General features: G+C 42.0%; 1 protein-coding gene across 14 annotated transcripts in view; it reads right to left on the bottom strand.

The window, feature by feature from the left end:
- ACACA (acetyl-CoA carboxylase alpha) overlaps positions 1 to 23798 on the bottom strand; it is a 335341-nt gene that overhangs the window by 15143 nt on the left and 296400 nt on the right. For all 14 annotated transcript variants that reach the window (XM_024234623.3, XM_054536750.2, XM_054536755.2 and 11 more), the window contains 4 exons: positions 22215 to 22311; positions 21039 to 21174; positions 12789 to 12966; positions 11223 to 11335 (listed from right to left, as the gene is read on the bottom strand). In XM_024234623.3, coding sequence (XP_024090391.1) covers positions 11223 to 11335; positions 12789 to 12966; positions 21039 to 21174; positions 22215 to 22311 — 524 coding nt within the window. The remainder of the gene's footprint in view (positions 1 to 11222; positions 11336 to 12788; positions 12967 to 21038; positions 21175 to 22214; positions 22312 to 23798) is intronic.

Here is a 23798-nt window from a genome sequence, read left to right as displayed (position 1 = left end):
CGTGGATTAACCTAGTGAACAACACCTTAAACAAGTAATTAAATTATCACCAATAGGACAGACTGATACCATGACTCCTGATGATGTCCTGAGAAGGACAGAACGTGACTTCTGCAACACTCCTGCCCAAAAAGCAGAATCGGAATCTAACCACAAACCCAAACTGAGGAAACATGCTACAAAAAAGTGGCTCACTCTTCAAAAATGTGAAAAACATGAAAAACAAAGGTCAAAGAATCAGTCCAGATTAAAGGAGACCAAAAATACTTGACAATGAATTTCAATGTGTGCTCATTAGATCAGATCTCAGACTGCCCCCTCAAAAAAAAAAAAAAAAAAAAAAACTAAAAAGGACATTGAGACAATTGGTAAAATTTTAATATGAATCATGGATTAGACAGTAGTATCAATGTTTACAGTTCTTGATTTTGATAAATGTATTGTTATGTAGGAGAAAGTCTGTGTTCTTAGAAATACACACTAATATTTATGAATAAAGAAGCATTAGGGCCAGGCGGGGTGGCTCACACCTGTAATTCCAGCACTTTGGGAGGCTGAGGTAGGTGGGTTACTTGAGGCCAGGAGTTTGAGACCAGCCTGGCCAACATGGCAAGACCTTGTCTCTACTAAAAATACAAAACTTAGCCAGGCATGGTGGCACATGCCTGCCATCCCAGCTACTCAGGAGGCTGAGGCATGAGAATTGCTTGAACCCGGGAACAGGAGTTTGCAGTGAGTTAAGATGGCACCACTGCACTCCAGCCTGAGTGAGTGAGTGAGACTCAGAAAAAAAAAAAAAAAGGCAAGAGGTCCACAGATTACTTTCAAATGGCTCAAAGAAAATGCATATGTGTGTGGAGCAAGAGAGAATAAATACATGTACACATGTGAATATGCAGAAATAATAAAGCAACGGGATATTAATAGGTGAATTTGAGAAAAAAGCATTGTATTATTCTTGTAACTTTTTTGTGAAATTGAAAAGTTTTAAAAATTAGGCAAGCTGGAAAAGAAAACTTATTCCTGGCTATCCAATGCATACAATCAATAATCAAAGGTAATATTTATAGGGTACTGGGCACCATTGTTAAGTGCTTTATATCTGTTAATTTATTATCACAACAACCTTAGGAGACTGGTATTCTTATTAATTATTCCAATTTTACAGGTGAGGAGACTGAGGCACTGAGAATTTACGTGACTTACCAAGGTCACAAAGCTAGCAAGTGATAGAGCCAAGACTCAAATGCAGCAGTTTGGGTCCCAAAGCTTTTGAACACTGTTAGCTGTCTCTTCTCGCTTACCTGGGCAGAAGACACGTGCTTCAGTAGTAGTGTCCCTTTAATTTCTGAGAGGCTAAGTGATGATGGTGGGCTCCTGGCTGATAAAGTTTCTATCTTAGTCCCAATTCCATAACTAAGACCAGGACAATGTCTCCAATAGTTCCCATTCCGATGCAATTTCCTAGGCAGGCCCAAGATTTAAGAGTTGCGTCTCTTGTTACTGTCAGTTCAAGAACTAATACAACAATAGGTAAAGTCACAGCCCTGCAGGGAGCAAAGGGATGGCAAGACCACTGACATGGCTGAACGCACATATACATGGACCATATCTAACACACCATTTATTGAGCATTTACCAGGCACTGCACTCAAATCTTTCAGGATCACAAATCTCATAATCACCAAGCACAATTCAGATCTACACACCTACATCTGGTTAGCTGTTAACACTGCTGCCAAGCTGAATACTTCAACGTTACTGAGTGCTTTCCCAGTTGCTTCAGGTACATCATCTCCAATCCTTAGGACAACTCAACTTTACGCCAGGGTGTCTATTTTACAGGTAAGAAAACTACAGCTCTGAAATGTAAAGGGACTTCCCCAATGGCATCCAGCTCTTTTTTTTTTTTTTTTTTTTTGAGATGGAGTCTTGCTCTGTCACCCAGGCTGGAGTGCAGTGGCGCGATCTCAGCTCACTGCAACCTCTGCCCCCTGAGTTCAAGCAATTCTTCTGCCTCAGACTCCCGAGTAGCTGAGATTACAGGTGCCCGGCACCAAGCCCGACTAATTTTTGAATTTTTCATAGAGATTTGGTTTCCCCATGTTGGCCAGACTGGTCTCAAACTGACCTCAGGTGATCTGCCTGCCTCGGCCTCCAAAAGTGCTGGGATTACAGGCGTGAGCCACCGCACCTGGCTGCTGCATCCAGCTCTTAAGTGGGAAAGTCAGGATTTACACTTGGGTCTGGCTCTCTCCAAAGCCTCTGTTCTTCCACATTAAATGGTATTGAAGGCTGGCAAGCAGATATCTTGCAGTGGCCACTATAGGGAAACCAGCTGGAGAGTTGGTTTGTTGTTTGCAAGGAGTTAAGAGCAAGGCTCAGCACTGGCTGCAGAAGAGGGAGCAGCTACGGGCTGAGGACAGTGTTTCAGAAACCAGGCTTTGGCTTCGCCAAATTGGAATGATGGAGGATGCTGGCTTCTGGGATAACAAAGGTCTTGCCCTCTCAATCAAGCTATTCTAGAGCTTTGAAAGAATAACAAAATAAATGCCTGCAATGCTCTGGCCCTCCTGAGACTAGGAAGATCACAGGGCATTCCTCCAAAGCCTACCTTGTTTGATTCCTTCAGTAATGCCTCTGATTATGGTTCAAGACCCACCTCAAAAAAGCATCAAAACAAGGAAAAGACTGAAGTGGAGAATATATGTGTTTTTAAATGCCCATGTGAAGGTCAAGGATTTGTGTGCTTTGTTTTAGGGGAAAAAAGATTTTTAAAATTTTATTTTCTAAAAATAAAAGGCTGCTGTTAAGCCGGTTATATCATGTGTTGCACACCGAGGGCCCCTCTCTCCTTGTACAGCAAAGCAGCCAGCCCCGGTAATGATTTAGGGGAGATTAACAAATATGTCAATGTCTATTTTCTGCTTAATTTAAAAGCGGCGTCTATAAAGATTTTTGACTTCTGAACCCTGTTCTCCTGAAAGAAAGAAGGTAAGAATGAGGAGGGGGATAAAGAGTGATTATCCTATCATTGATCGTTTGTCAGGAGCATTTCTTATTCACTGGACTATTGTAAAAAGCTAAGCTCTCGATCAATTCTGTAAGCTCCCTGTACAATTAAATATCTTGAAATGGTTTTCTTTCTTTTCTAGCCAGATTGCAGGGCCTCGGGGTTTTTAGGAAAGCAAGTTGGTGTGTACACGTGTGTGAGTGTGTTTAAGAATATGCTACAGAGAGAAAAGTCATTCTTTTCTAGAATTCTACATTAGGAAATGGCTGAGCGGGAGTCAAAAGGTAGGTGCTCCCATCCTTTCCTATCCAAAATAAAAACTCCCTATGCAAGTTGGGAGGACTGCCTGAAGCCAGGATTTCAAGATCAGCCTGGACAACGAAGCAAGACCCTGTCTCTACACACACACACACACACACACACACACACACAAAATGCCAAGTGTGGTGGCTCACACCTGTAATCTCAGAACTTTGGGAGGCCAAGGTGGGAGGATGGCTTGAGCCCAGGGGTTCAATACCAGCCTGGGCAACAGAGCGAGACCCTGTCTTTCCTCCCGCATGCCCCCCAAAATTAGCCAGGCATGGTGAAGCATGCCTGTAGTCCCAGAGATACTCTGGTGGCTGAGGCAGGAGGATCGCTGGAGCCCAGGAGTTCAAGCTGCGGTGAACTATGACTGTGCTGCTACACTCCAGCCTAGGTCAGGAGTGTCCAATCTTTTGGCTTCCTTGGGCCACATTCGAAGAAGAAGAATTATCTTGGGCCACACATAAAATATACTAACGATAGCCAATGAGCTGAAAAAAAATTGTAAAAAAATCTTGTAATGTTTTAAGAAAGTTTACAAATTTGTGTTGGGCCACATGTGGCCTGCAGGCCACGGTTGGACAAGTTTGGCTTAGGTGAAAGAGGGTGACCTTGTCTCTTAAAAAATAAGTCCTCATGAAATCCTAAAAATGCACACTTCTAATTAAAAATTTTAAAGAGTTAAACAGAGACGAAATATCACTGATCAAATAAGAAGAGCTAACAGTATTGAGATGTTACCGTGTGCTGGTACTGTTAAAGTACTTTGTATCTCATTTAATCCTTACAACAATCCTAAAAGATGAGGAAACTGAGGCACAAAAAAGTAACTCACCCAAGGCCACAAAGCTAGGAAATAGTGGAGTTATGATTTTGGACTAGGTAATCTGGTTTAAGAGCCCATGCTCCTTAAACAAAGCAGTTCAAATTGACTTGAAAGTATCCGCAGCACAATGGCCTATCAGGTGTTCCCTGGAGCCAGGATACAAAGAAAAGCCACATTTCTCCTCCATGGTATCAAAGGTGAAGAGAGGCTGGACACGGTGGGTCATGCCTGTAATATCAGCACTTTGAGAGGCCAAGGTGGGAAGGATTGCTTGAGGCCAGGAGTTTGAGACCAGCCCAGGCAACACAGGGAAATTCTATCTCTACAAATATTTAAAAATTAGCTGAATGTGGTGGCGCATGCCTTGTAGTCCTAGCTACTTGGGACTGAGGTGGGAGAACTGCTTGAGCCTGACAGGTCGAGGTGTGGTGAGCTGTGATCATGACACTGCACCCCAGGCTGGCAGACAGAGTAAGAATCTGTCTCTGACTGAAAAAAAAAAAAAAAAAAAAAAAGCTAAAGAGAAACTCCCAGAGGAAACGGCTGATTTCTGCAGCAGGAGGCTATTTTTTGCCCAGCCATACCACTTAAATAGGCCAGGAGAAGGCCAGCCCTAGTCTGTGTATGAACAAACTACATCCTAAAAGTAGGATTTGGGGGAGGTGACGTCTTCAAAGCTTGGAATAAAAATCAGACTGGTAGACTAAAAATTCTCTGCTCAGCCAAAGGCTCTAGGCAACCTTGTAGAAATCTTTTTCCTTTTCTGAGTTGAGTTCCTCATTTATGTAACAACAATCCCAGTCTGGCAAGCAGGGAAAATGTTTTATAAAAGAATGTGATATTAAAGTGTTTTTAAAAACATTCTCAACTTTTAAAAAAGTTATACTTGGTGGCAGGCACCTGTAATCTCAGCTACTTGGGAGGCTGAGGCAGGAGAATCGCTTGAACTCGGGAGGCAGAGGTTGCAGTGAGCCAAAATCGCGCCACTGCACTCTAGCCCAGGTGACAGTGTGAGGCTCCATCTCAAAAACAAAACAGTTATACTAAGAAGCCTATGTAAATTTAAATCCAATTTTAACTTTGATGGGCCCTTCTTCCTTTACTTAAGAAAGCAATTTGTGCCGGGCACGGTGGCTCACACTTGTAATCCCAACAATTTAGGAGGCCAAGGCAGGCGGATCACCTGAGGTCAGGAGTTCAAGACCAGCCTGACCAACATAAAGAAACCCCATCTCTGCTAAAAATACAAAACTAGCCGGGCATGGTGGTGCATGCCTATAATCCTAGCTACTCGGGAGGCTGAGGTAGGAGAACTACTTGAACCCGGGAGGCAGAGGTTGCAGTGAGCTATGATCGTGCCATTGCACTCCAGCCTGGGCAACAAGAGCGAAACTCTGTCTCAAAAAAAAAAAAGAAAGAAAGAAAGCAATTTGCTTTGATTGGTTCAATACTTATGATGCTAGAGATAAGAACAAGACCACCCTCCCCAGAAAGCTCCTGAATATCTCAGATATTAAAACATACTCCCATCCCACAACCTTGAGACTGAAAAATTAGCATAAAAAAGACTGGAATCTTATTAAGATTCAGAAGTACAAACACAAGCAGTTGTTTAAAAGATCTATGTAATCACGTTTTCTATGTTGAAAGAAATTTTTCTATAAAGATAGTAAGATAGGTAAAATAAAATAAAAAAAAATCCTGCGAAACTATTTCTATATCCATAACAGGTGTGCCTTTCTTTACACAAAAGCGTTCTTGAAAAACTGCGTAAATCAGATCCTGTTTTAAATGCCTTAAGGGAGCTATTTTATGAGGAACCCTGCAGTGAATCCTTTGGTAAGGCAAATAATCCTTTTGTAATGGGAATAATTTCTCCCAATGTATCTAGCTTTTTTTTAAATCCCATTTTCATATATCTGCTTTTCTTCAAAGGGGGCCATACCTATCTAAATACACCCATATTTGCATATTGACTTTAACAGCAATCCTCTCAGGGGATGTTTAACCCTAAAGTTCCTTGCAATAGTGTTAGTGCTCTACTGTTCATATTTTTAAAAATCATTATATTAATAGAAAACCCAGAGATTTCCAAACAGGAATAAAAAAAAATACTGCTCCCCCATCAGTCCCATCCCTGTGTTTCCATGCAGACATATCCATATAAAAAAGGTCAGGAAACAGCACAGAATTCTCTGAATTCTTCTGGTAGAAATATGCCTCTGCAGTCTTCATTATTTTCCTTCCCTAATTTGCTCTCCCTATGTCTGGCAGGTCAGGATACAGGGATCTGGTCATTTGGGACCAAGACACATTCTGATGACAGCTTTCTCTTGGGTTCCCTCTAACTAAATGCCTGCCAGGTCCCTCTGGCCAAACAGAATTGTGAAACACTGCTTCCTTGGGGGAGGTAAGCCCAGGTGCTTTTATAAATACAATCAGATTAAAGGATCAAACTAAAATGACCCCTTTCTCTTCTCAGAAAATGTTGTCACTATTGCACTAAACTTCACCAAGCCAAATAGCTTCTGAATCAGTGTGAGGGGTAGGTTTTCAGCTACTGCTAACAAAAGAGAGGAGGCAAGATCCCATATCTACCTTCGTGATAGAAAGCCTCGTGTTATTTCTCAACAGCTTCCTTACCGCAAAGGACACAGTGGCCATAGTGTCAGTGAGGACACTCCAAGTTCAACAGGTGAGAGGTGAAAGGCCACTCACTAAGGCATGCGTATCGGAACTTCTTTCTTTCCTAGTCTTAACTTTCTAGGCAAAGACATACTTTCTGCCTCAAACAAGCAACTCTGGCTCTTTTCAGCTTTCAGCCTCTCGAAGATGGACACAAGAGTTGGAAAAACACAGCTCAGATACTTTGACCACCTCTGCCAGAAAAGCAGCTTAACCCTTAAGTCCCCTTAGCCCAGGGAACCTCCTTTTCTTGTCATTCTGGCTGCTACAGAAGGCTTGCGAGGAAGGCATTCCTGAAGATTTTTACAGAGAAGCGTATCCTCACCTGCCACTACAATGCTCCATATCTGCACCTGGGGCAACCTTGACCCTGAAGGCATGGTGGGTGTGGACAGGCCTAGAAGGACCAGGCGAGGGCCAGCAGCATTGCTCACTCAGTCCATGCTGCTGCTCCCTGTGGCAGGCAGTCAGGGCATGTTCTGTGTGGGCGCAGTGCGGTGCTGCGTGGCAGGCTGCCCAGCTGCCTGGGAACAGGGCCACAACTAAGACCAAGTTCCCCCAAGCAGCTCCTTTGCCCAGGTGCTCTTCGTTTTGAGAGAGTGGGGCAGTGGGGAACTTACAATTGCTTCACAATTGGGCTGGACAGTTCTCTCTCCATCTAAATTGATTTGTCATTTCTCTCCGAACACAAGAGGAGGGGAAGGATCCAGGAGAGGACCTCAGGTCACAGCACTCAAGAGGCCAGGCTAGCAAGGCCGCCCCGCTCCACAGCCACTCTCCCTGCTCCTGGCCTTGTGAGGCAGTAGAAGGATGTCAAAGAGAGACAAAAAGGACTTGGAGGGCTGCAGCTCCATTTCAAGAGAAGAAATTTAATTTCCTTAAGGCAATCAAATGGTAGGAAGTAATTCTCCTTGCAATGACTACCAAGCCCTGGTTCTGTGAATCAGGGTCAGAACTGATTCAGCAATGCAAGACTCTGGGGCCTGGGCTTTGTTCACTTTTCTTTCTGAGGTAATTCTTCCCTTTACTTCTATTAGGAATCAGTGTAGGCATTATTTACATATTTTCTGTTATAATCACAGACCTGCAAACTAGTACTTCACCATCTTTCCACCCAAACCATGTAAGATGACAAAAGCCATTTAAAAAAATAAAAATTCTAGAAGAGATGAAGTTAGCTGCTCAGAAGTCAAATATTACTCATTCTTATAAAATACATAGTAATTATGATTTTTTTTTTTTTAAGACAGGGTTTTGCTCTTCTTGCCCAGGCTGGAGTGCAATGGCGCGACCTCGGCTCACTGCAACCTCCACCTCCCAGGTTCAAGCGATTCTCCTGCCTCAGCCTCCTGAGTAGCTGGGACTACAGACATGCACCACCATGCCCGGCTAATTTTGTATTTTTAGTAGAGACGGGGTTTCTGCATGTTAGTCAGGCTGGTCTTGAACTCCCAACCTCAGGTGATCTGCCCGCCTCCTCCTCCCAAAGTGCTGGGATTACAGGCGTGAGCCACCGTGCCCAGAGTAATTATGTTTTTGAACACAGTCAATCAGTTGTGCGCTGGTTTGTCTAAGTGATCTGTGAGCACGCTCCCCAGTAAAGAGGCAGATTTGGTGAGAGAACGGGAACACAAGATAACATCCACTCCTACAGGCTTTCTCCTAAATCAGATTTTCTCTGTGGAATTGGCTTTAGATTACAAAGGGAAAGAATCCTTGTTTAATTTAGTTCAGGCTCAGTATTCAGCTGAGGAAAAAATCTGAAGAAATCCTGAGAAAAGGAGAACACAGAGAATCAGAATTCCATTCTGGACTCTGATGTACATTTATTTATTTTGTATCTTAGATGATTCACTTTTTGGCCTCAGTTTCCCAGTCTGAAAAATGAGACCATTTTCACCCACTTTGTGAAAAAGAATTTTGGTAGTTTGGTTCTAGGCATTGCTAAAAGACCCAGAATCATTGTGAACCCCAAAGGAGCTGGGTTCATAGTATGTCCTGTTATATCCAGGCTGACCTGCTTTGTTGCAGAGACAGCTGCCTGTGTAGGATATTCCTGAGAGACAGGACTATACTTCTGTTTCTTTCATATTTCCACATGTGGGACTGAGCCACAGAGAATACTGGATACCAAACATGGCCATCTGCTTTTTCTAATGATTAAGTCGGAAAGATAATGATGCAATGAAGTAAATGCATGCTCATCTGCTCCTCATATTAGCTAGGCAGAGGTGTGATCTCGATTTTATGGTTGGAAAAAAACTGATGTTCGGAGAAGTTAAATAATTTACAAGACTCGTAGTTCATTATTCTTATTCCAAGTCCACTGCTCATGTTCTCAAGCTGCCCTAGGCCAGAGCCTGCTTCACATTTAGCAGACTAAGGGTCCTTTTTCAAGTGCCATTTTGGTCAAGGTTAAATAAATATGGTTTTCTCCAATGCGGATAGGAAATTGATAATGAGATGATTTGTAACAAATGATTAAACGGCTATCACTTGGGAGTCTCCTCCCTCTCCCCTTCATGTGCTTCAAAAGTTAAAAGGTGCTGGTTGAAGGTGGGAGCGACATCACTTTCCTTGAAGAGAAAGAAGCTTTATCCCCACACCCCTCACCATCCAGTCCTTCTGCAAACGGAGAAAGGATCCCTCTCCCTACCACCCAGTTACTCTGAAGGGATGATAACAGCCATTGGGGGGTTAAAAAGAGGCAGTGAACCCCCAGTTAATGAGTAGGAATTCAGCAGGCAGTGTAAGATAAATGGAGCTCTCTCTGCTTCTGCTAGAGTCAGCATGAACTGCGGCCCTGCGGCTTGTTTGTGGCAAATGGAGTGCGCGAAATATCAAAGGGCAGTGATCCAGAAGAAGACCGACTTTGACAAATTTTAAATTGGCCAGAAAGAAAACCAGCAAAAAGAAAAAAAAAAAAAAAAAAGAAAAAAAAAGGAAAAGAAAAAGGAAGAAAAACAGGAAAAAAAGAAAAAGGAAAATGATGCAATTTGCTGTGTCCTGCAATTGTGGCATTGCTGCCTTTGTATGGAATTAGTGGTAAACACAGCGGCAACAATCGGGGGATGCTGGGAGCAATTATGAGCCATCTAAGTGAGATGCTTATCAGTGGCTGAAGCTTTTAGAGCTCTCTCTATGTACAGTTGTAAGTAACTTGCTCTTGAGCTGCAGTTACTTTAATTAAAGCGTATGGGGTTGGTCAGAAGTAATTATTCTGTTTGGAAAACAGAAAAAAACCACCTCAACAATTCTGGGTGGCAATAGATTTTAGAAACAACTCTCATTTCTTGTATGTGTGCATTCCCCATAAAAGGATCAGACTGTGGTGAGTTAGAGTTATTGGTGGCTGTTACCCAGTGGCAAACAATGGGACACAAACAGGGTTTCTTGTAACCCAAGTCACAGTGTTTGGCAGGCAACCTGGCTCAGGGCTCCAAATGCCTGGATGTACAGTCTCCACAGTGTAGGTAAACGGGATTTTTCTGTCTCTGGATGGTGGGGATATACAGTCCACAAATGGTACTCTATTAATTAAATTACCATTTGGAACATAAATGAGCTAGCATCTCTCTTCTCCATTCACTGAGTTTCACTACCTTTTAAAGGCAATCTCTGTTCCTTTAGAAAAAAACAAAAACAAGACAAACCAACTGACAAAAGAACCTCGAGCAATTATCTTTACTAACATAGCAAGGGGCTCAATGGGAGACCTGGGCAGAAAATCAGTGTTTTAAAAGAATCTGAAACTCATTTAGACTCTGGACTCAACACAGGACTCCCATGGTTTAGTCCTATGTTCAAATCGCAAGTGGCTTCCAAAAGCTCTGAAAACAAATGAGCAACAGAGTAATGGCTGGAAGCATTAAGCACGCCTGCTCTCAGGGCTATTCTGGCGGCAGCTACTGTTTGGAAGCACACAGTGTGCAATCTTTACTTCTATTTCTCTAGCTCAGGATGACCCCGGAACACCGCCTGGGTAAAGACTCCTGCTTCTCTATCCCATCTCTCAGAAATGAAGTGAGCTGTCCAAAGAAACAAGCAGAAACAGGACATATTTAAATCTAGCATATTCTCTGGTGAGGCCTGCCCCCAGCAGCAACTCTAGCTAATCATTCTCTACAAGGACATCTTAGAAAGACGGGCTTTTTGTACTCTAAGGAAATATCAGGAAAAAAAATCAGGTGACTTTTGCTTTTTTAGGGCTCACTTTCCCTATTATACACACTATTTCATTCTACCAGAGTTCTTACCATATAGAGGACAGTAAATAAAGATTATCATGAATTTGATCAAATGCTTCAGTGCCTCCTCCCTTGGCCTATGAATGCACTCATCACAAATCAGCTGAATGGCTCATTGATTTGCCAGAAGGACAAGCAGACATACCCAATCGCTCAGCCAAGTGGATGTAGACTGGGTCCACCCGACGCATGGTTTTCACCAGATCCTTTCTGCGGAATTTGATTTCTACTGTCCCTTCTGGCTCCAGAACAGATCCCCTGGATCAGAAAGAAAGAAAACAAAACAGAAATAGAGGCACTTTAAAGGAAGGAGACAACAGAATGAGGCCAGTTACAATTTGTGGACCAGGAAATAGCTTCATTATCATTTTGCCCACCTATGGTTAACAGACATCTCCCCGGGGAGAATAGTAGGCACCAGAGAAGTGTCTAAGTGAGGTATGAGAAAGGCCTGGCAAAAAGCAATTAAAATAATTCTCATTACCACACCAGTCGACTTCCATTTCAAAGGGAGAAGAATACAGATTCCACCACCTACAGCTGTTAAGAGTAACAGGAATCACATTATTTTCCAGGGAAAAAAAATGCTGTAGGCACAGTGACAGGGGAACCACCTCCATCACGTAGGATGTACAATGATGAAGGGCAATACTTCATCAATACTATCCACCCATCTATCTATCTATCTATCTATCTATCTATCTATCTATCTATCTCACCTATACCACAGCTGTCAGTCTGCTTGTAGGACACTGATCAGACACACTAAGCCAGGCCAAGTAGGAGGTAAAACATTCTGCCCAGTGCTATGGAAATGAGCAGAGTCAAAGGTCTCAGGGTTACTTTTAGTGCGTACTAATGATGTTCAGTCCCCAGAAACTTTACCCCAAACATCTTTAAAAAAAAACCCATAGCTTTCTAGTTTAAAAAAATTATAGCTAATGTTTACTATGTACATGGCACTGTTCTAATCACTTATGTATAAATCCTTACAACAATCCTATGCCTAGTCTCCATCTACTATGTAGTAAGGTTCTGTGATTATTCCCATTTTACAGATGAGAAAACTACGGTTTAGTAAGTTATGAGACTTGTCCAAATATAACAAGAGGCAGAACTGGATTTGAAACCAGACAGTCTGATTCCAAAGTCTGTAGAGGAATTGTCTCTGATCTGATATCAGATGAGTTTAGGACTTAAAAAATAATAAACCCCTAAGTACAGAATGTAAATAATAAGCCTCTTAGCCTAGAGGTTTGACAGTGAAACTACTGGACTCTCCTAAGCAGCCTTTGACATAGAAGGCTGAATTTGGGGGGACAAGAGAGAAGTGGCCGGTCCATTAAAATGACTGGAGGTAAGAATTTCCTTGGAAAATGTCAAATACGTTTTGAAGTTTACTTAGGAAAGAGGTGAGAACAGATTACGAAAGAATGCCAGATTAGATCTGTTTTATTTAGGTAGTTTCAGGTACCACCTCCCAACAAGCCTGAGGTTCTCCCTTACAGTTTTTTGGGTGCTACAAACACCATGGTCTTCAGCTTCCTAAAATGCTAGAGTGAGGACCTGGACTGTAATGGAAGGAAAAAGCTTTGGTTTGGAATCACAGGATGTGGGTGCTATAGTGCCATGGCTATAACATTCTCCAGGAAGAAACCAACAGCTACAGGGTCCCTAAAGGCAGTGAATGGAAATGTGGAAGGCACGCTACCTGCTTTCTCGGTCAGCATACATCTCCATGTGCCGGGGGTTGATGGAGGAGTCAATCACCACCCAGGAGCCACCCCGCAGCTCAGCCTGGGGAGGAATGTAAACCAGCACAGGCTGGGAGCACTCCCTCAAGCCGTCCACAATGTAAGCACCAAACTTCAGCACTTGGTCGTACATATCTACGGAGAATGAGACAAATTAGAAATCATGAAATTTCTCTTCCTCAAAGCAGTACTTTTAAACACTGTTCAGGACCTCTGGCCATGAATAGCCTCCTCATACGATGCCTCCTGTTTGGCCACCCTAAAGACTAAAGGGAGTATCGACCTGTATCCCATTCAAGACTCCAGAGGATCTTCAAAAGCACAGGACAGCAACAGAGAGATGCACTGTCTTTCACAAGATACAGTGTGTAAGTCTTCCAGATTGCCTTTCCATTTTATATCCTCTCTGAATTTCTGTACTCAGGTTTCACCACATTAATTCACATTTGCTCTACAAACGTTGAGTATTTTTCATGTCAATATGTGCTCTCCCACTACATTAAGTTTACTAAAGGAAGGAACTATTCTACCTCTTTTCAGTTATTCTCATGATGCTTAGCATAGGATGAGTTCTTCAAATGTGCAGCTAATGGAAATTGATCCTTTAAAAATTTTATCTTCAAAAACTATTTTTCATCTTGGTATCCCGATAGCCCTGCCCAGTGCCTGAACATAGTTAGTGCTCAACAAATAGCTGCTGAATGAATGAATGCTGAATAAATTAGTTATATACTCTGGAAAGAATATAATGAGAAAGAAAAACAAATTCTTTAACAGTTGCATTTTTATAGGGTACCAGTGAGAGAAAAATTTAAAAAATACTTAGGAAATACCACACAGCCACATGAGAAGAAGAGACCCAACCAGGGCAACATAGTGAGAACCTGTCTCTACAAATAATAAAAAATTAGCTGGGCATGGTGGTGCATGCCTGCAGTCCCAGTCACTTGGCTGAGGTGGGAGGATCACTCGAGCCCAAGAGGTCGAGGTTGCAGTGAGCCATGATCTTGCCACTGCACTCTAGCCTGGGTGACAGAACAAGACCCTGTCTCAAAAACAACATAAAACAAAATAAACAAAAAACAAGAGAGGAACCACCTCTTCATTCTGCTAAAGACTATGCTTTGTAGACTGGGAATGGTAGCTCACACCTATAATCACAGCTCCTTGGGAGGCTGTGGTGGGAGAACCGCTTGAGCCCAGGAGTTCAAGACCAACAGAGAGAGACCCTATCTCTACAAAAAACAAAAAAATTAGCAAAACATGGTGGCACATTCCCATAGTCCCAGCAACCCAGGAGGGTGAGGTGGGAGGATCTGAGCCTAGGAGGCCGAGACCCGCAGTGAGCTGTGATCATGCTGCTGTACTCCAGTCTGGGTAACAGAGCGAGGCCCTGCCTTAAAAAAAAAAAAAAAAAAGTACATTTTGTAATCCCTCCAAAGCCAGGAGCAGCCTGAAGGAAAGGACCCATGATGTACACATAAAGTGAGTCCCTGGAAAACTGGATCAGTTATTTATTTCCCAACTTTTTATGGACTTCCCATTTCCCAGCTCACTGAAGTCCATTGCTAAAGCTTTAGGTTTATGAGTCCAGATGTTTAATGAGTACTTCAGTGGAGCCACAATGGATGCTTTCTAAATACCGAATAACAGGTTCAACTGAGATCAAACTTTCTTATCAAAGAGAGGATCTCAATTTGGAATAAATCAATTCCGGGAATCCAAGGCAAAGAAGCATTTTTCAGGAAGTTAAGAGCAAACCAAATAGAAATTGCTTTCATTGTAGTTACTGGTAAATTAAACTGCCACCTTCTCCAAAGTAAAAATGGCTTAATATACAAACCATCAGTGAGTATAGTTCACTGTAAGGCACATACTCCACTGCCCCAACCTGGTGTGTCTGTGAAGACTTCAGAAATTCCAAGTTGCCCCAGAAAATACTCCCTACTCTATGTGGAATGTGTATGATTATATACTCCATGTATATGATCAGGGTGAAGACATTTATTCCTTTGGGAGAAAAGCTAACACCAAAAAAATTTACTGCTAATTACACAACTGCTGTATGAAGAGCAGGGAATAAAGGACTTTAAGCGCTTTATGCTAATTCTGTAGTTATGAAAATAATTGCTCAGTTCAAATTATTTTAACTAAATTAATTCTTTAGTGGATATTTCAACCAGTGCTACATAATAAAATAATTGTGTAATTAGCAGTACATTTTTCAGTGCTGCCAAGAGTACAGTCTCAGAACAAGTAACAGAAAAGAGTGTCCCTCAATGATATCATGCAAAGACAGGAAATGGAAGGTATAGATAAAAGGAGAAAATAAAGCAATAAAAGACAGCACAAAAGTCATTCTACCTGAAAAAGAAAAAAAAAGTTAGAGGTAAGTGAAGACAAAGTTTCCAGCTCTTTTACTCACTTCTTCTTGTTAAAGACTTAGCTACAACAAAATCTATCTCTGCATTATAATTAACAGATTGACATCCCAAAAAGAAGGGGAGACTTTATTTAAAATGTATTTTCATTCATCTATTTAAAAAAAATACTAGATTTCATGGTATATGCAAACAGTTTTGAATGAAGATGAGTGTGTGTGTGCGATTTTTACTTTTATGAAATGGACGTGGGCTCCTTTTTGTCATCATCATGGCTAGCTTATTGTGTACCAGGGAACATGATTATATATACACACATATAAATCATTTAATCATCAGAACATTATCTTATTTATATATCCAAGTTGCAGGTGAGTAAACTGAGGCTTAAATAAGAGTGAGTGGTGGAGATAAGACTCAAATCTAGATCTTGTTGGCCCTAATGTCCACATTCTACTACTTCATTTGATTTTTTTTCTTTTGAGGTGGGGAGCGGGGCGCCAGGGTCTCGCTCTGTCGCCCAGGCTGGAGTGCAGTGGCACGACCTCAGCTCACTGCAACCTCTGCCTCCTGGGTTCAGACGATCCTCCTCCATCAACACCCCAAGTAGCTGAGACTACAGGTGTGTGCCACCATGCGCAGCTAATTTTTGTATTTTTTGTAGAGACAGGGTTTCACCACGTTGCCCAGACTGGACTCGCTGAGCTCAAGCCATCCGCCCACCTCGGCCTTCCAAAATGTTGGGATTACAGGTGTGAGCCTCTGTGCCCAGCCTCTACTACTTCATTCTTACTGCTAGGAGAGACAGCATGAGACTGAGGTACTCTGCTTTCCAACATCTAATATGATGAGTAAAATAAAACCAGAAAAAGAGACTTGAATACATGATTGAATATTCCCAACTGTTGCTGGATTTCCTCTGTGTTCAGAAATGTTCAAAACTATACTGATAACACTATCAGCCTGTGTGAGGCTTGGATCTGACTGCCAAACAAGTATTTTTTGGCCCCAAGACTGTGAGTAGGAAAGGAGCATCAGGGTTTGTTAAAGCTGACATGTTTGGGACTAATATATTGCCTCCATCTTACTTGGAACACCTATAGACCCACAGCCCAACCATCAAAACACCCAAAAGGCAGGCTATTAAAATATAAACAAACACACAAATAAACTCTGTAATCAACATGCTCAGACTGAACTGCAGCTGCCCCAAACCACTTATTTTGAAAGGCAGGTTGAAACACTTGGCAACAATCTGACACACAATTGTGTGAAATCCCTTCCTATTTAAGAGACAGAGCAAAAGCACAGCCAATAGCAGCAGGGGAGGGGCGATCCCCAAGGGTTTAGGTTGGAAATCAGTCTACAGAATTTTAAAGCTATGCATATGCTGTCAATTCTCAGGCCCTGAGAAACGCAACTGGGAATGGAAAATACTGATAGGTTCCCTCACTGGAGAGGCGGGAGCTTGGAGTTTTCTAGCATGCTGGGCAAAGCACATCTGCATGAATGGTGATCACACACAACCTTTGCAGTGTGCTCTCAGCACCTAGGCACCAATCCTGCCTAGGGCTTTTATTGTTATAAACATGGATAAACTGTGGCAGCCATGTGTATCAAACAAGGGAACAGGGTGGCACAGTGTTTCTACAGTGTCCCACACTCTTGAAAATGAAACAGATCTTATTGGCTTGGGCAAGATCATCTGTTAGAAACTGAAGGTAAACATTAGCCATACACAAGCTACATATACATAATGTCTGTCCTTAGTTCATTATGATCGGCTGACACTGTATTTCAACATCCTAGTAATCAGAGACTTTAAAATAGACTTTCATTCCAGTTAAAGTTTTCAATAAATTTTTTTTATTGTTATTTATAACCTGTCCCAGGAAAAGATAGTAAGTATAACATGAAAAGCCAACTGAGAGTGACCCTGTAGCACCAGCAGTGAGGCAGCTTAATATCACTGGGATTTGCATCCTATCAAGCTATTCATGCTGAGGCTGGGACCCTGGTGCTAATTTCTAGTAAATTTCACGCTTGATGTCTCCCTGTTGTGGGTCATTGCTGGTTCGTCTAAATAAACTGCTTCCAAATGGCTCTTCCATCTAAATATTCAGCCAGTTTTTATAATTTAATTTTGCATTATGCTGAATAGCCTTCCGGCCAGATAGAGCTCATTGGAAAAAAAGCACCAATACCATCTTGACGTGCTTTTATTTATTTATTTATATTTTTACTGCTCGAATTAGACCTCCTAGGCCGACTAGTAAAGAGTTTTTTTTTTCCCTTCACTAATGTCAATTTTCAGCATAGCAAGAGCTGTCTCTAATCTTTTCCTACTCATTACACACAATTTTGGAGTCATTTTACCCACAGTGCAGTCGGCTCCTGGCTGTGTGTTTGTGTGCACTGAGGGATGGCATAATTGTTTATTTTCCCTCCCTGCATAATCCCCAGCCAGTATTGAAACCAAAACTGCAAACATCTCCCCAAGGGATGTGAAGAATGACAAGAGGCCCTCAGTTTAGGTCCCTTTACATGAGATAATACAACACCCTGACCTGTATGTAAATATGAAAGGCACTGTTCCTCCCCTTCCTACCTTCACAGGGATCTCTATCTTCCCTAAGTCTTATTTGTCTTACACGAGGTGTAAAAGGATGCATCAGCACCAAAATTAAGACAGAACTTGCCCTGGTCTATATATCAGGCCAAAAACTCATTTCAGACCAAGGGCAGCGGGGAGAAAGGAATGGGTACTTATTGTTTAAGGGGTATAGAGTTTATGTTGAGGATGATGAAAAGTTTTGGGTGTAGATACCAGTGATAGTTACACAACACTGTGAATGTATTTAGTGCCACTGAATTGTACACTTACAAATAATTAAAGTGATAAATATTATGTATATTTTACCACAATAAAAAATGAACTCATTTCTGAGCTCTTGAAATTTCTTTTCACAATAACCAAGGACATCCCCAAAGTAGAGGGGAAGTAGGTGGATAATAACTTTTTCAGGAACCTTGACATTCTGTTATAGGGATATTCTAGTAGATCTAGTTCTGGTTTTAGGCTCTAACTGTGTTACAGGGAGCTACATCACATCAGCCAACTGTGTTACAGGGAGTCAGACAGATCCACCTTCCTTTCCCAACTCTGCCATTTTTTAGCTGAATGAGCTTGGGAAATTTACTTAACCTAATTTACATAAATCTTAATTTATGTAAAATGTGGATAACAATATAACCTACCCCTTAGAGGTGCTTGTGATGATTATGTAAGATAATACATGTAAAATTGTTAGCACAAGTTTCTGGTGAAAAGAGCTCAATGAATCTTAATTGTTGTTCTTATTGTTACAGTGCGGCAGCCAATCTGGGCCTGAGCCAAAATATGTAGCAGAATTGAAGCTTTTCCCAGAAGTGGCACATTGGAAACTTTTGAACTCTGAACTCCAGTTAGGATAAAATATCCAGGGTGACACTCTGAAGTAATGTCAGGAAGAGTACATTCTCAATGGGCCCCCCACAAAGAGATAAGTAAGGAGTAATAGCATAGCATTCTCTCCCAGGTCTCAACAAAAACATTAGAGCCAAGGAATTTGGGATCAAGTGAAATCTAATGCTGAATGAACCTCATATATATGAATGAGGGGGTTTCAGGCCCCCCTACCCTTTGATATACTACTACCATCTTCTTTTGAATATCCTGGTATTTTGTTTATACATTATGGCTTTATCATTTTGCTCAAGACATTTTTCTTGTCTCTGTGAGGCAATGTATTGTTTCTGACTTATTTTGACTTATTTTTGTTCTCTGAAGTGGCTAGCATAGTTCCTAACACACAGAACTCAATAAAAATGTGTAGGATTGACTTAACCGTATACTCTCAATTTCTCACGGTATTTCCACTAATTTATTATCTCGGTCAAAAAATAATTCACCTTGATAATCTAAAAAATATATACAAATATTAATTTGGATATATAGTCCAAGTCTCCCCCAAGAAAAGTATAAAATGTGGTAGTTCTCCAGCAAATACAGGCAAAGGTAAACTTTTCAACCAAAAAAAAAAAAAAAAACACACACACACACACAAAATCAACCTAGTCTACATTTTGCCAAGGAGGCCTGGCCATACAGGGCTCTTCCTAGACAAGTAAGGAAAAATTGTCGGCAAAAATTTCAAATCCCTCTTGCCACATAACTGACCATCTGGTAGTTTCCCCAGGCATTTCCTCCCTCATAGGCTGGGGGTGCTTCTGCCCTAAGCTATTTTTAAGTGTCCTATTGAGAGTTCATTGTTTCACATTTTGTATGTCTTAAGCATTTTCTTTTCTTTTTCTTTCTTTTTTTTTTTTTTTTTTTTTGAGATGGAGTCTTGCTCTGTAGCCCATGCTGGAGTGCAGTGGTGCAATCTTGGCTCACTGCAACCTCCGCCTCCTGGGTTCAAGTGATTCTCCTGCCTCAGCCTCCCAAGTAGCTGGGGATTATAGGCATGCACCACCACACCTGGCTAATTTTGTATTTTTTGTAGAGACAGGGTTTCACTACGTTGGACAGGCTGGTCTCCAACTCCTGACCTCAGGTGATCCACCCACCTCGGCCTCCCAAAGTGCTGGGATTACAGGCGTGAGCCACCACGCCTGGCCATCCTAAGCATTTTCTAATCACTATTTACTCCAACAGTTTCTACTCCTCCCTCCTTCCCCTAACCTATCCTACTGTTTTTTCCTTTTTTTTTTTTTTTTTTGACACGGAGTCTTACCCTTTTGCCCAGGCTAAAGTGCAGCGGCACAATCTTGGCTCACTGCAATCTCTGCCTCCCAGGTTCAAGTGATTCTCCTGCCTCAGCCTCCCGAGTAGCTGGGGCTACAAGGGCCCACCACCACGCCAGCTAAGTTTTGTATTTTAGCAGAGACAAGGTTTCACCATGTTGACCAGGATGGTCTCAAACTCCTGGACCTCAAGTGATCCACCCGCCTCAGCCTCCCAAAGTGCTGGGATTACAGGTGTGAGCCACCCCGCCTGGCCCTATCCTATTGCTTTAGAACCCCAAATTCTCCCCAAGTCAGATGGAATTGATACTTAGCATACTCTCATACCCTCCAGGTATGTAGTCTCTGGCTTAGCATGGCCATGAATTCTCTGGCCATGGGACAGAGGGCTTCACTACTGTAAGAGGCAGTGTTTCCTTTGGCTCTCCCTGTAGTGTCCACAGTCGCTCTACGCATTAAGGATTCTCCGTAAATGGTGATACTGGCTGCCTAATTACTTAGCAATTCCCATAGCATGGAGTAGAGCCTTTATAATAAGGTCTAATATGCTGGAGCCACAGGCCCAGGGCTGTTGTTAGATAATAATACAACATAGCACAAATTGCCACAAAGAACAGCCTCTGGTATTGAATTTGTTCATTTTCTTCCAGTAAATGCTAATTTCTGTATCTGTCTTGGTCACTGTAGAACATTAGGAATAACACCAACAAAGTATATGCCCAGAAAAGAGGGACAGAGTCACAATCCTATTTCCCCAGCACCATCAGAATGGTCCAGCATCCACCTGTGAGAGCGAGATCCACAACAGTAGGTCACCTCAATAACACTAGTAGTAGATTATTCTGAAATTCTGTATGGAATTATAAAATGTACTTTTTTCCATTCAAGTTGCAACTCAAAAGATGTCTCAGAGAGGGTAGAGTCCCCAAAAAGCCTAGGCTATTAGGACACCCACAGATTCTGCTGAATCTACACCCTCCCTCTGCCGCAGAGTGCCCAGTAATCAGTGATGCCCCTCCAGCCCACAGGCGGGCCAGTCACCTTTCATTCCACCAGAGAAGCCTCTCCAGTTGGCAAAGACCATCAGAGGCAGCCCTTCCCGGTTGAAGTCCTTGATGGCCTGATACGTCTTAAACGCAGAATCTGGGAACCAAACCTGGCCAGCCTGCTGGATTATCTATTGGGAAAAGTCAAAGAAGACACAATTAACAACACAGCTCCAGGGGGAAATCTCTCCAAGGTGAACAAGATTTTACTTATTTAAAACTGAAAACTAAAAATCAGAGCAACAAAAACTATTGTTCATCAAGATCATCATGTTTGGAGTAAAAAAGAAGAAAGGATCCTCGATCTTTGACCTTGTCAAATACTATTCTTTTTAAGTCCTGATTATAACAACTGTGTAGTCAAAAGGGAAGAATGCAGTCCTAAGAACCCTTGTTCTAGGTTTCTCAAAAGCTACTTAAAATGGCTCCATTGTGTTACTCTTTAAAGCAAGTCAATTGTACATAGTCTCCCAGTCCTTTCACCTTTGTGCTTAGTATAGCATTTTCCTGTACTGTGGCTAACGAAGAGACAATTGATGTCACACTGCTGAATAGTCTCCTCCCTGGCCTCCCCGACCCCTCACTTCCTGAATGGTGTCAGGATGTGAAAATAGAATCCATCCTTTAAAAAAAAAATGGCACCAGGCACAGTGGCTCATCCCAACACTTTGGGAGGCCGAGGCAGGAGGATCCCTTGAGCCCAGGAGGTCCAGGCTGCAGTGAGTCAAAATCACACCACTGCACTCCAGCCTGGGCCATGAACCATGTCTCAAAAAAAAGGGCTGTGGTGTTCACGCTTGGCATTAGGGCAGACTTCACCGTTAACTCTAGCTGTAGCTCTTCCATATGTATACTCAGAGAATAGGGGACCAAAGAGCCTTCAGTATTATCTCAGCTGCCTTTCTGTAAGACCATCTCCCCAACAAAAGTATACTATTTTCTAGCATCGAGAAGACTACAGTAAAGACTTATTTAATTTTTGAGGCAGATTTAGCTTCTAGTCCGTTTAGACTCACCTTAAAAGTGAGCACATGATGTTCTAAAATCATTCAAGGCTGCTGATGCCCTTCCCTCTAAAACTGATGGTTTGCAATGTTCCCGATGTATTCACAGGCACTGCGAAGAGAAAAACCCTCCAAGCACAGCCCCCAGTGTACTTGAGGTGGCCTACCTTGGCTTCAGAATCCAGGTTTGCTGGATCAGCTGGGATACTTAGTTCTACTGTTCGGGTTTCTACAGCAACAACTCCCACAGGTATTCCTCCTAGCCTGATAAAACATGAGTCACATAAGAACCCAATGTATGTCAACATTATAGCTAGCCATTTGTTTTCCAATCCCAAATCAAGACATTGGGGAAAAAACTAGAAACAAACACAGAGAGCAGGGGAAATCTGATTCTTCTACGAGTTAAATGTGAGACTCTATGGATTTGATATTTACTCTCTAAATATGGTGGGAAACCACCCTCAGAATCACTTCTATTCGGAAATGTCCCAACACAAGATAAATTCAAACCAAGGGCTGTTCTAGGGGAGCCTCTGCATTTAGACTCAACAGCCTAGCACATATACACATCCCTACCCCTGTGGCTGCTAAATGAAATTTCTCAGTTCACTCTAGAGCATCTCCTTGGTGAAGATGGTAGGAAATGGTCTGAAAGGCAGTACGAATCTGAGACTTTCAGTAACTTTTAATGAGGGCTGACCTTTGCTGAAATGGAGCTGTAGTTTTCTATGGAATATTAATAATGTGGTTCCAGATAAGATTTGAGGGTACAATAGGTCTTACTATTGGGTGTGTGGATAGGGAGTATGTAGGCATGTTATGAGGATGATGAAAAACACATGCCAAGAATACGGAAGTGGATCAACAAGCCCTTAATTTTCTCCTTCCTTGGAAAAGACAAATGGGACAAGGATAATTTTTAGTAGTAATGCTGGTGAAGTCTATATTAGAAGTATATATTTAATCTCAAAGCTATGTTAATTTAAAAAACTGTTTAGGAGCTCAAAGCCTCTGCACCTTATACTCCACTATGACTTCCCAATTTGGTCCTCATAAAGATTTTCTAGGAAAAATCAGAGAGCAAGACAAAGTACAGGGTGAGTCTTTACTCTGGAAAATGTGATGCAGTCTTCATTCTCACTGTTGCATTCCTTGGGGTTGGGGCTGGGATGGGTTATAGTCTCTCATTTCTCACAGCATCTCCATAACAAACTTTTCCATGACGGATGGCCTTTGGTTGTTAAATTGGCTAGTGAAAATGGATTCCTGTCATCACAAGAGGCCTGACAAGGGCCTGAGTGGAGACCACCCACCCCCTTGTCACTTGCCTGCACTGAATCAGAATCAAAAGCCCTCTAGACAACCAGACAACGAGCAGGAGGTACACAGGAGGGTTTCGAAATATTTCCGTTCACAATGATTAACAATCCAACTGGAAACTTGTAATTGCAAAAGCCACCCTAAATCGGTAACTTATAACTTATATATTAGGGCCCATGTGACCTAATAAAGAACATCTTTATCTGAGTATTACAGTTATTTATTGAACTTGAAAACAGCTCAGAACAACTTCTGTTTTCTATTATACTTCATATAAATTTTATCAGGCTAGCACATGAAGATGCTACATCTTGTTTTATAGTGTGTCCCTGGACAAGGTGCCATGGAATAATAAAAGACAATTTACAGCCAATAGCACACATATTCCAAACATACATACCAAAGATGAGTTTTGGCAGCACTTACAG

The sequence above is a fragment of the Pongo abelii genome, chromosome 19 (assembly GCF_028885655.2).
Source record: "Pongo abelii isolate AG06213 chromosome 19, NHGRI_mPonAbe1-v2.0_pri, whole genome shotgun sequence".
NCBI classification, from domain to species: Eukaryota; Metazoa; Chordata; class Mammalia; order Primates; family Hominidae; genus Pongo; species Pongo abelii.
This window is presented reverse-complemented; position numbering and strand designations above follow the sequence as displayed.